General features: G+C 43.7%; 1 protein-coding gene across 6 annotated transcripts in view; it reads left to right on the top strand.

Moving 5' to 3' along the window:
• Positions 1-474: 474 nt before the first annotated feature.
• The window catches only part of SFI1 (Sfi1 homolog, spindle assembly associated (yeast)), a 130,444-nt gene continuing 117,435 nt past the window's right edge, over positions 475-13,483 (top strand). For 4 of the 6 annotated variants that reach the window (XM_011979015.1, XM_011979013.1, XM_011979012.1 and 1 more), the window contains exons 1-2: positions 475-1,160; positions 7,804-7,925. In XM_011979015.1, the coding sequence (XP_011834405.1) occupies positions 7,903-7,925 (23 nt within the window). In that variant the 5' untranslated portion in view covers positions 475-1,160; positions 7,804-7,902. Of the gene's footprint in view, positions 1,161-1,777; positions 1,879-7,803; positions 7,926-13,483 lie in introns of all 6 variants that reach the window. The other 2 variants (XM_011979011.1, XM_011979014.1) reach the window with 2 other exon arrangements.

Genomic DNA, 13,483 nt, shown 5'->3' with positions numbered 1-13,483 from the left:
AAAAAAAAAAAAAAAAAAAAAAAATTAGCCGGGCGTGGTGGCGTGCGCCTGGGAGGCTGAGGCAGGAGAAACGCTTGAACCCGGGAGGTGAAGGTGGAAGTAAGCCCAGATCATGCCACTGCACTGCAGCCTGGGCGACAGAGGGTGTCTCCTTCTCAAAATAAATAGATAAATAAATAATAAATGTTTTAATTGCAAAAATTAGCATGTAGAAAATAGGGCAAAAATACAAATTATCTGTGATTCTAACCCGGAGACACCCAACAAGTTAATTTTCCTCATGTTTTTAGCGTAAAATCTTTCAAGTATTTAAGTAACTACTGCTTTTAGTGTCTGCACCAGGAATCTCACGTGCTTTCAAACGTTTTACAAAGCACAGTAAAAAAGTATTTCAAAAGTCCCACTTACCCCTCCCACTCCTATTTTTATTAGGATCGGCCCAAATTAAAAAATTTAACAAAAAGGAGTGCTTATTAATTACATTTTCAAATGAAGGGTTAAAAAAAGAGATAAGCCTGGGATTTCTAATTCGGGGGCCACGGGACTTCTCCCCTCCAAGTGCAAGTTGTAGCAATCTGCCGGGTACACGCATGGGCGGGTCATACTCCACGGGTTCCGGTTTCCACTCCCCGTGAACCAAAAGCCAAAGAGGCTCACGCACGAGCCCGGAAGTGAGGGAAGGAAGACTTTCGTTCGCAGCCACCTCCCAGCTGGAACCTCATCCTTAGTGCTCGACCCCGGGCGGTGTTAACTCGGGGTTCCGCCTCGGAATGCCTCCCACTTCTCTCGTCTAAGAGGAGTAGTAGCAACCTGAGCTCAGAGAGAAGCTAGCGAGCCAAAGACTCTCAGTGGGGATGCCCAGACGGTGCATTCCCCACGCCCCTCGGAACCGACTCTCATTGCTGCTGCTGCAAAAGCGACCGGTCGTGCGCCACCCGCCCGACTGAGGCTGCGCAAGCCCGGGGGTCTGGGTGGGGTGGTCCTCGTGCGCGCCGCGTCGCCGTGGAGACAAGGGCGGGCCCGGCGCGAGACTGGCGTCTAGAGGCGCGCGAAGCGCTGAGGCTGGCGTGGGCCGCGCGGGAGTTACGAAGCAGGTCCCGGACCGCCCTCTCCCGCCGGGTTTTCTCCCAGCGTCAGGCCCGATGGCTCGGCTTCCCCAGGTACGAGGCCCGATCCTAACGTCCCCACCCTCTTATGGGCTCGGCCTCTCCGGCAGGGAGCTCAGTCGGGTCCCTCCGAGTCCGGTGAAATCTGTGCGAGCCTCCGCTTCCTCCCCTAAAAGTGCAGGTGATGTTGCCTACCTGCGGGTCTGTGGTGCGGGAATGGAGGAAGTGCGACAAGAGGGCGCAGGACGGGGCCCGGAGCCTGCCATTCTCTCCCGCTATCCTCTCCCACCGCGTCTCCTCGGCTGCTTGTCCTGCGCCCCGGGGCCACCGCATCCTCCCAGGCGTCTAGTGCGCTCCTGGCCGGTGCTCGAGTCTACGCAATGCTTCTTAGCGTACGCGGATCCAAATGAGGGGTTTCCTTCTCCCGGCTAAGTGGCCCAGGAGAGCGGAAGGGCTGATGTATGGGCGACCTTCCCCCACCGAGCCCGCAGGGGGTAACGCAGTAAACAAACCTTGAAGCCTTCCCCGCGTGGGAGGTGGGTGCATGTTTTTATTTTATGGGAGGCTGTTCAGGTTTCCTAAGTGCTGTGTAGATGTGTTGTAAATATTTGTTGAATGAATGATGCTAGGGACTTGAGTACAGCCATACCTTGCTTTATTGAACTTAATAGGTATTGTGTTTTTTACCAATTGAAAGTTTGTAGCAAGTAGTCCTGCACGGAACAACTAGTTTTTCAACAGCATGTGCCCACTTCCTATCACTGACACTTTGGTAACTATCGCTATATTTCAAACTTTATTTCAGGTATACCGTTACAGTGATCTGTGATCAGTGATCTTTGATGTTATTATTGCAATTGTTTTAGGCCGCCGTGAACCTCACTGGTATAAAACAGTAAACTTAAGTGTTGTGTCTGACTGCCCCACCTACCTGCCAGTTCCCTGTTTCTCTCCTCCCTCTCGGTCCTCCTTGTAGCCTGAGAGGCAACAATATTGAAATTAGGCCAATTAATAGCCCCACAGTGAACCCTAAGTGTTCAAGTGAAAGGAAGGGTTTCATGTCTCACTTTATATCAAAAGCTCGAAATGACTAAGCTTAGTGAAGGAGGCACATCAAAAGCTGAAATAACATGAAAGCTAGGCCTCTTGTACCGAACAGCCGAGTTGTGAATACAAAGAAAAAGTTGTTGAAGCAAATTAAAAGTGCTACTCCAGGGAACACACCAGGGATAAGAAAGCTAAATAGCCTTATTGCTGATATGGAGAAACTTTTAGTAGACTGGATAGAAGATCAAACTAGCCACAATGTTTTCTTAAACCAAAACCTAATTTTGAGCAAGACCCTAATTCTCTTCAATTCTGTGAGGACTGGGAGAGATGAGGAAGCTGCAGAAGAAAAGTTGTAAGCTGGCCAGGGGAAGCGGTTCATGCCTGTAATCACAGCACTTTGGGAGGCTGAGGCGGGCAGATCACTTGAGGTCAGGAGTTCAAGACCAGTCTGGCCAACGTGGTGAAACCTCCTCTACCAAAAATACAAAAAATTAGCCAAGTGTGATGGTACTCAGGAGGCTGAGACAGAAGAATCGCTTGAACCCAGGATGCAGAGGTTACAGTGAGCCGTGATTGAGCCACTGCACTCCAGCCTGGGCAACAAAGTGAGACTCCGTCTCAAAAAAAAAAAATGTGTAACTGAGAAATTAGCTGGAAGCTCCTAGTGTCTAAGCAGGACTGCGGAGTTCATGGGCTTCACTTTAGGGTAATCTAGGGACAAGTCTGCTTTTTCATTGATGGAGAGTAAAGCACATGTTTCAGAATCTGGAGATCTGTTAGTTTTTAGTGTTTTCTGAGAAGACTTTTCCAGTCTCCTGCCTGAGAGGTACCATCTAGCTACCAGAATGTTGGAAGCAGGACAGCAGAAGGGACCTGAATACCCTGTCTGACAGGATTGGAAATCTGTGTGGCCCGCTTTCCTTTGGTATCCTCAAATCAAAGTTTTTCATTTCCTCAAACCTGTTAGGCCACTTCATTTTCCTTGTAAAACTGTGGAAATCCCTGGTGTCCTATAATCTCTTCTCTCATCTCTTTAACCTTATGGTTTGTTCCTTTGTATTCTTTACTATCACCTTAGAAGGTCAATCTACATGTTTAACTGGGAGTCAACACCTAATAATTTTAGTTTTTCTTAGACTTTTTTTTTTTTTTTTTTTGAGATGGAGTTTCGTTCTTGTTGCCCAGGCTGGAGTACAGTGGTGTAATCTTGGCTCACTGCAACGTCCACCTCCCAGGTACGAGCGTTCTTGTTGCAGCCTCCAAAGTAGCTTGGATTACAGGCATTCGCCACCATGCTTGTTTTTTTTTTAAGTAGAGATGGGGTTTCACCTGTTAGTCAGGCTGGTCACAAACTCCTGACCTCGGGTGATCCACCTGCCTCAGCCTCCCAAAGTTCTGGGATTATAGGCATGTGCCACCGTCCTCGGCCGTGTTTTGTATTTGATTATCATTATGTATATTCCAACTTATAAGCAAGTTTATATTCATACATGTCCTAATTGAAAGCAAACCTGTGTCCTAGTTTTTCCAGTATATGTGTATTTTATCTGTGAGGTTACAGACGTTGTTTTAGAGGCCGGAGATACAGTGAAGAGAAGATCAGATATGATTCCTGTTTTCATGGAATTTATATTTTAGTGGGGAAGGCAGACATGTACAAATAGGTAGAATGCTGGTATGAGTGTATAACAAAAGGGGGTCCTTGACCACGAAGGACGTTCCACAGAATCATTATGACAGAAACCCAAGGCAGAGACACATTGATTATAGCAGTATTTCACCAAAAGTCACTATTTGAATCCTTCTATTTGATTTATTTATAGAAATAGTCACTTATGATGACCTCTGTTACTTGGAGTGTGGTATCAGAAAATCTAGGACATTGGTTTGATGTAAGTAAGGATTGTTCGTTTTGTATGGATAAACTGGCTAATTCCTTGTCTGATTGTCATTGAAATATGTGACCTTGATTATAAGGGTGACTTCATTCTTGTAGAATGAAACATCTGGTAAATGCATCACAATTACTCAACATAGGACACGTTCACCCTGTTAGCTTGCCTCCACCATTACTTAAATCTTACTCTACTGTCTTACTACTTGTATTAGTTTCCTAGGGCTGCTATAACAAAGTACTGCAAACCAGGTGGCTTAAAACTAATAGAAGTTGATTATTTCACAGTTTTAGAGGCTAGAAGTCTGAAATCAAGGTCTTATCCTCTCCCTGAAGGCCCAGGGTATCTGTCCCTTGTGTCTTCTCTTTTAAGAAAGACAGATCATTTTGGATTAAGGGCCCACCCTACTCCCACGTGACCTCATCGTAACTTACATCTTAATTACTTCTGCAAAGACCCTGTTTTCAAATAAGGTCACATTCACAGGTAGCAGGGGTTAGGATCTCAGCAAATCTTTTTTGGGGAACACAATTCAACCCACAACACTACTATTCCCGGCACTAAAAAACAGAGCAAAACAAAAAAACTATGTCGTAATTTATTCAGTTCCTAATGAATATTTTTGATAGAAATGATCACTATTTGAAAATGAGAAATGGGCTCAGGCGCAGTGGCTCATGCCTGTAATCCCAGAACTTTGGGAGGCTGAGGCAGGCAAATCACTTAAGGTCAGGAGTTTTAAGACCAGCCTGGTGAAACCTCATCTCTACTAAAAATACAAAAAGTAGCCCGCTGTGGTGGTGCGTGCCTGTAATCCCAGCTACATGGGAGGCTGAAGCAGGAGAATCGATTGAACCCAGGAAGTGGAGGTTGCAATGAGCCTAGATTGCACCTCTGCATTCCAGCCTGGGCAACAGAGCGAGACTGTCTCAAAAAAAAAAAAAAAAAAGAAAAAGAAAAAATGGAAACTAGGCAAGGTGCAGTGGCTCCTGTCTGTAGTGCCAGCTATGGGAGACTGAGACAGGAGAATTGCTTGAGCCCAGGAGTTTGAGATTACAGTCAGCTGTGATCACACCACTGCACTCCAGCCTGAGTGACAGAGTGAGACCCTATCTCTACACACAAAAAAAGGCACTTTGGGAGGCTAAGGTGGGTAGATCAGTTGAGCTCAGGAGTTTGAGACCAGCCTGGGCAATATAGCAAGGCCCTGTCTCTACAAATAATAAAAAATAAGCTGAGCATGGTGGCACATACCTGTGGTCCCAGCTACTTGGGAGACTGTGGTGGGAGGACTGCTTGAGCATGGGAGGTTGAGGCTGCAGTGAGCCGTGATGGTGCCACAGTACTTCAGCCTGGATAATAGCATGAGACCGTGGATGACAACGTGAGAAAGAAAAAAGGCTAGGCATGGTGGCTCATGCCTGCAGTCCTAACCCTTTGGGAAGCTGAGGCGGGAGGCTCACCTGAGCCTGAGGAGGTGGAGGCTGCAGTGAGCTGTGATTGCACTGCTGCGCTCCAGCCTGGGCGACAGAGGGAAATCCTGTCTTTTTTTTTTTTTTTTTCTGAGACAGTCTTGCTCCGTCGCCCAAGCTGCAGTGCAGTGGCGTAATCTCGGTTCACTGCAATCTCTGCCTCACGGGTTCAAGTGATTCTCCTCCCTCAACCTCCTGAGTAGGTGGGTTTGCAGGTGCCCACCACCATGCCTGGCTAACTTTTGTATTTTTAATAAAGACGGGATTTCCCCATGTTGGGCAGGCTGGTCTTGAACTCCTGACTTCAGGTGATCTGCCTGCCTCAGCCTCCCAAAGGGCTGGGATGACAGGCGTGAGCCACTGTGCCTGGCCAGAAATTCTGTCTTTAAAAAAACAAAAGAAAATGAAAACTCTACATGGTAACACTGACAACCATAAAGATTAATCTGAAGAAAAACAAGAAATCTTGGCCTCTACTGGTGTTTCTGTGAAGGGAAGTTGAAGGTGCTGAAGCATCTAGACACAAGAAAAGAAGCAGGCACACCTTTTGAGTGTGGCTCGCTCTCCTCTCAGTTTCCTTAATTAGAAAATAACATTTTGCAGATGACATGATTCTTTATCTAGAAAACCCCATCGTCTCAGCCCAAAAGCTTCTTAAACTGATAACCAGCCTCAGCAAAGCTTCGGGATACAGATCAATGTGCAAAAATTGCAAACATTCCTATACACCAACAACAGGCAAGCAGAGAACCAAATGTGAATGAATTCCTATTCACAGTTGCCACAAAAATAATAAAATACCTAGGAATACAGCTAACAAGGGAAGTGAAAGACCTCTTCAAGTAGAGCTACAAACCGCTGCTCAAAGAAATCAGAGGTGACACAAACAAATGGAAAAACATTTCATGCTCATGGATAGCAAAAATCAATATCATGAAAATGGCTATACTGCCCAAAGCAATTTACAGATTCAATGCTATTACCATTAATTACCATTGACATTCTTCACAGAATTAGAAAAAACTACTTTAAAATTCATATGGAACAAAAAAAGAGCATGAATAGCCAGGACAATCCTAAGCAAAAAGAAGAAAGCTGCAGGCATCACGCTATCCAACTTCAAGCTGTACTACAACGTTACAGTAACAAAAAGAGAATGGTACTGGTGCAAAAACAGAAACATAGACTTATGCAACCTAATAGAGAACCCAGAAATAAGACCGCACAGCTACAACCATCTGATCTTTGACAGATCTGACCAAAACCAGCAATGGGGAAAGGAGTGCCTATTTAGTAATAGGTGCTGGGAGAACTGGTTAGCCATATGCACATACAGAAACTGGACCCCTTCCTTATGCCATATACAAAAACCAACGCAAGATGGATTAAAGACTTAAATTTAAAACCCAAAACTATACAAACCCTAGAAGAAAACCTAGGCAATACCATTCAAGACATAGGCGCAGGCAAAGATTTCATGACGAAGATGCCAGAAGCAATTGCAACAGAATCAAAAATTGACAAATTTAGTTTAATTTCTAATTGAACTAAAGCACGTCTGCATAGCAAAAGAAACTATCATCAGAGTAAACAGACAACCTACAGAATGGGAGAAAATTTTTGCACTCTATCTATCTGACAAAGATCTAACATCTAGCATTTACAACATTATGAGATAAAAACAACCCCATTAAGAAGTGGGCAAAGGACATTAACAGACACTTTTCAAAAGAAGACATACATACGATGAACAAACATGAAAAAAAGCTCTATATCACTCATCGTTAGAGAAATGCAAATCAAAGCCACAGTGAGGCTGGGTGTGGTGGCTCACCACTGTAATTTTAGCGCTTTGGGAGGCCAAGGCGGGTGGATCACTTGAGGTCAGGAATTTTGAGACCAGCCTGGCCAACATGGTGGAATCCTGTCTCTACTGAAAATGCAAAAATCAGCCGGGTGTGGTGGCAGGTGCCTGTAATCCCAGCTACTTGAGAGGTTGAGGCAGGAGAATCGCTTGAGCCCAGGAGGTGGCGGTTGCAGTGAGCAGAGATCGTGCCTCTGCACTCCAGCCTGGGTGATAGAGCAAGACTTTGTCTCAAAAAATGTTTAAAAAAATGTAATTTAAATATAGTATTTTCAGTCAGAGACCTAGCCCATATTCATCTAGTGTTGAATTAAGGAGGGCAGGAGACTAGGAGCTGGCATGTAGCTGTTCAGAAGTGTGGCTCCTGAGAGGCTGCAAATAATTTTCTCTCTCTTTTATTCCCCTTTTTTTTGTAGTTAGAAGGGGAAGATAAAATACTTTGATTCAAGAAGAATCTGCTCACTGTGAAGTGTATATCAAGCCACAATTTCCATCAAAAAGTGATTAAGCAGAGGATGGAGAAGAAGGTTGATTCCAGGTGAGTGATGGGACTTGAGAAAAAAATATAACTGGAATTATCGTTCATATAAAACTAAACATTTTGTGTATGAAAAAATTATAAATTATGAGTGAGGTAGTAACTATTGTTAAGTTTTTTTTATCATTGATATTTTAAGTTTTTCATCTGTAAGAGAATACACATTTTGTACATTATGTTACAGTCAAAAAACATTCTGAGCGCATGGAAAGATCAATCAATAAAATTTGATTCTGAGCAAAAGTATTACTCTCCTGAGCTTTCAAGTTATATCATCAAGGTTGGCTGGCTCTCGTGTCTTCTGCTTTTGATCATGGTAGCTTTCAGACTTTTACCTTCAGTTGGCTATATCTCTCCACTGAAGCTCTCGGCACCTTATATTGTGGCAGACTCTGTATAACTGTCCTTTCTGGGTTTTGGTAATTGTTCCCTCCCCTCATCTCTTTGGGCCTGGAGGTAGTACCACCTTAGCTTCTACTAGCTTCAGGTTCCTACACTGTTCCTTGTGGTTCCTCTACACCCACAAGTTTATGAATATAGCATCTTCAAATTATCCTATTTTTAGTATGTCATCTATTTTCTTGTGACCTTTCATAGGTTTTATCATTAATGTTACTGGATTTTGTCACATGGTTTTTGTACATTTATTGAGATAATCATGTGGTTTTTGTTCTTTTTTCTATTAATAGGATGCATTACATAAATTGATTTTTGAATGTTAAACCAGCCTTGCATTCCTGGGATAAATCCCACTTGGTCATAGTGTTTATATGGCATATAGTTGTATTAGTCAGGGTCCTCTAGAGGGACAGAACGAGTAGGATATCTGTATATGTGAAAGGGAGTTTATTAAGGAGAATTGACTCACACAATCACAAGGTGAAGTGCCGTGATGGGCAGTCTGCAAGTTGAGGAGCAAGGAAGCCAGGAGTGGCTCAGTCTGAGTCCCAAAACCTCAAAAGCAGGGAAGCCAACAGTGCAGCCTTCAGTCTGTGGCCAAAGGCTTGTGAGCCCCTGGTAGACCACTGGGGTAAGTCCAAGAACCCAACAGCCAAAGAACTTGGAGTCTGATGTTTGAGGGCAGGAAACATCCAGCATGGGAGAAAGATGCAGGCCAGAAGACTTAGCAAGTCAGCTTATCCTACTTTCCGCCTGCTTTTCCTAGTGGTGCTGGCAGCCATTGGATGGTACCTACCCACATTGTGGGTGGGTCTTTCTCTCTAGTCCACTGACTCAAATGTTAATCTCTTTTGGCAGCACCCAGATACACTCAGAAACAATACTTTGCATCCCTCAATTTAGTCAAGTTGACACTTATATTAACCATCAGAGTGGTTTTTATATGTTGTTGGATTTGGTTTGCTACTATTTTTTGGGGATTTTTATGTCCATAGTCATGAGGTCTGTTGGTCCTTTTTTTTCTTTGTGGTAATATCTTTGTCTTTGGTATGATGGTGATACTGGTCTCAATGAATTTAGAAGTGTTACTCTTTTCTGGAAGAGTTTGTAGAGCATTATTATGATATTTATTTATTTATTTTTCAGATGGAGTCTTGCTCTGTTGCCCAGGCTGGAGTGCAGTGGTACAGTCTTGGCTCACTGCAGTTCAAGCAATTCTCCATCATGTTGGCCAAGCTGGTCTCGAACTCCTGACCTCAGGTTATTGGCCCACCTCTGCCTCCCAAAGTGCTGGGATTACAGGTGTTGAGCCATAGTGCTCAGCCTATTATTTCTTTTAAAATATTTGATAGAATTCATCACTGAAACTGTCTGTGCTTTTTTTTTTTTTGTAGGAAAAAGTATTTATTTATTTTAGAGACGGGATCTTGCTCTGTCGCATGGGCTGGAGTACAGTGGCTTGATCACAGCTCAGTGCAGTTTCTAACTCCTGGGCTCAAGCAATCTTGCTGCCTCAGCCTCCCAAAATGCTGGGATTACGAGTGTGAGCTACCAAGCCTGGCCTCTTTGTAGGAAAAATTTTAATTACTCATTTAATTTTTTTACTTGTTAGAGTTTTATTAGGTTTCTGTTTATTCTTTTTGTTTATTTTTTGAGATGACACTCTTGTCACCCAGGCTGGAGTACAGTGGTATGATCTCGGCTCACTGCAACCTCTGCCTCCCTGGTTCAAGCAATTCTCCTGCCTCAGCCTCCCAAGTAGCTGGGACTACAGGCATGCACCACCACGTCCAGCTAATATTTGTATTGTTAGTAGAGGTGGGGTTTCACCATGTTGGCCAGGCTCATCTTGAACTCCTGACCTCATGATCCGCCTACCTCGGCCTCCCAAAGTGCTGGGGCTTAGTACCTTTTTATGTGTTTATTGGGTATCTAGATTTTCTCTTCTTGAAGTTCGTATTCAAGTCTTATTTCTGTTTTTCTAATGAGTTGTATATTGAGTATTTGTACTAATATATAGGAGGTTTTCTGTTTTTGAATATGAATCTTTTGTGTGTTTTATGTGTGATAAGTATCTTCTCCCTCTGCTCACTTCATCATTTGATGAATTAAGATGTTTTATATTTTAGGCCGGGTGCTGTGGCTTACACCTGGAATTCCAGCATTTTGAGAGGCTGAGGAGGGTGGATCACTTGAGGTCAGGAGTTAGAGACAAGACTGACCAACATGGCAAAACCCCGTCTCTACTAATAATACAAAAATTAGCGGGGTGTGGTGGTGTGTGCCCGTAGTCCCAGCTACTTGGGAGGCTGAGGCAGGAGAATTGCTTGAACCTGTGAGGTAGGGGTTAGAGTGAGCTGAGATGGCACCCCTGCACTCCAGCCTGGGCAACAGAGTTAAACTCTCTCCAAAACAGAAAGAAAAAAAAAAAAAAAACAGGCACAGTGGCTCAACCCCTGTAGTCTTAGCACTTTGGGAGGCCGAGGCAGGCGGATCATTTGAGGTCAGGAGTTCAAGACCAGCCAGACCAACATGGCGAAACCCTATCTCTACTAAAAATTTAAAAATCAGACCGGGCACAGTGACTCATGCCTGTAATCCCAGCACTTTGGGAGGCCAAGGCAGGCAGATCACCTGAGGTCGGTAGTTTGAGACCAGCCTGACCAACATGGAGAGACCCCATCTCTAATAAAAATACAAAATTAGCTGGACGTGGTGGTGCGTGCCTGTAGTCCTAGCTACTCGGGAGGCTGAGGCGGGAGAATGGCTTGAACCTGGGGGGCGGAGGTTGTGGTGAGCTGAGATCGCTTCATTGCACTCCAGCCTGGGCAACAAGAGTGAAACTCCGTCTCAAAAAAATAAAAAAATAAAAAAAATCAGCCAGTTGTGGTGTCACATATAATCCCAGCTACTTGGGAGGCTGAAACGGGAGAATCGCTTGAACCCGGGAGGCAGAGGTTGCAGTGAGCCGAGATGGTGCCACTGTACTCCAGCCTGGGTGACAGAGTAAGTATCTGTCTCAAAAAAAAGAAAAAAACTTTTAACTTAGTAAAATTTGTGTCTTTTCCTTTATAATTAATATGTGTTCTGTCAGGGTTAAGGTATCTATTTCTTCCTTGATGTCATGAAGATATTCTGGTTTTTGTTTTTTGTTTTTTTGAGACAGGGTCTCGCACTGTCACACAGGCTGGATTACAGTGGCACGATCAGAGTCACTGCGGCCTCAACCTCCCAGGCTTAAGCAGTCCTTCCATCTCAGCCTCCCAAATAGAGGCACTACAGGCGTGTGCCACCACACCCAGCGAATTTTTGTATTTTTTCTAGAGATGGGGTTTCATTGCCTTGCCCAAGCTGGTGTCAAACTCTCGGACTCAAGCAATTCGCCTGCCTCGGCCTCCCAAAGTGCTGGGATTACAGGTGCGGGCCACCATGCCTGGCCTAAGATATTCTGTATCATCTTTAAGAACTCATTATTTTACTGTTTACATTTTATTATCCAGACCTCCTGAAATTGACTTTTGTTGATCATGTGAGTTAGAGATCCTATTTCATTTTTTTTCACATGGATATGTAATTAACCCAGCACAGTTTACTGAAAAAACAGCTCTATAGTGCCATTTTTATCATTACTCAAGTGTCCATTAAGGCCAAGTCTGTTTCTTGCCTATGTACCTTGTTCCTTTGGTCAATTTGTTTCTGCTACAAAATTGTGATGTCTTGAATATGTAGCCTTGCAATAAGCCTGATATCCGAGTAAGACTGCTTATCTAACACTTTTAAGAATGTCTAAGCTATTCTTGGTCTTTTGTAATTCTGTGAAAGCTTCAGAATCCACTTGCGAAGTCCTCTTCCTCCCCAAAATAAACTCTATTGTTGTTGGTTTTTTTTTTTTTTTTTTGACAGTCTTGCTCTGTCGCCCAGCAGGAGTGGCACAATCTTGGCGCACTGCAACCTCCACCTCCCAGGTTCGGGCCATTCTCCTGCCTCAGCCCCCGGAGTAGCTGGGATTACAGGCACCCACCGCCATGCCTGGCTGTTTTTTGTATTTTTAGTAGATATGGCATTTCACCATGTTGGTCAGGCGGGTCTCGAACACCTGTTGTCAGTCAGGGTGATCTGCCCGCCTTGGCCTTCCAAAGTACTGGGATTACAGGTGTAAGCCACTGTGCCCAGCCCTCTCTTGGGGTTTTAATTGAGGTTACTTTGAATCTATAGATCAGAGTGGGAAAAATTGATATCTGTATTGTACTGAGTTCTCCATTTTGCCTATAAAATTATTAGATTTACTCCTATGTTTTATATTTGTGATGCCATTTGAAAATAGTATATAAATATATGTAATTATTTTTTCTTTATTGCTAGTTTATAGAAATATAGAGTTGACCCTCATTTATTTGGTTTTTCTCTCTTCCTGATCAGTTTCACTGGCGGTCAACTGTATTAGTCTTTTTAAGGAACCAGCTTTTCTCTTTGATCTTCTTTGTTTGTTTTCTCTTTGTGGCTGCTTTTCTTAGAAAACCCTGCTTACAAGGTTGACCCTTGGCTGGTGTCTGGAAACTTAAGATTTCAGAAGAGTTCCCACCGTTCCCTAACTGATGAATAGTTAGTTAACTGGACCTACACTGTTGTGTGTTCATGCAGTGTTGTTTATGCTGAGTACTAGCACTCCCTCTAGGAGGCTGGAATTTTGGTATGTGTTAGGCAGAGGGTGCCTGTCTGACCAGCCCTCAGTAAAAGCTTGGGTACTGAGTCTCTAATAAGCTTCACTGATATGCAACACTTCTCACGTGTTATCACAATTCAGTGCCGGAGGAATTAAGAGGGTCCTTTGTGATTCCACTGGGAGAGGATTCTTGGAAGCTTGCACTTGGTTTCTGCCAGACTTTGCCCTGTGCCCCTCTTCCCTTTGCTGATATGTGTTGTATCCTTTTGCACGAAGATCAAAGAAAAAATCATAATGGAAGTTAACAGATACGTTGTAATGCTCATAAAAATACTATGTATCAATATATGAAATACAACTACAGTCATGGTTAGAGGAATGTATAATGGGTTTAATGCATTTAATGTATACCATTAGATGCATGTATAAAGAATTAAGACTGAAAACCAGTGAACTATGCATCTATCATTTTTTCCTTTTCTATTCTTTTTTTTTT

The sequence above is a fragment of the Mandrillus leucophaeus genome, unplaced genomic scaffold, assembly GCF_000951045.1.
Source record: "Mandrillus leucophaeus isolate KB7577 unplaced genomic scaffold, Mleu.le_1.0 Scaffold2, whole genome shotgun sequence".
NCBI classification, from domain to species: Eukaryota; Metazoa; Chordata; class Mammalia; order Primates; family Cercopithecidae; genus Mandrillus; species Mandrillus leucophaeus.
The sequence above is the reverse complement of the archived record's forward strand: the minus strand, read 5'-3'. Positions and strand labels throughout refer to the sequence as shown.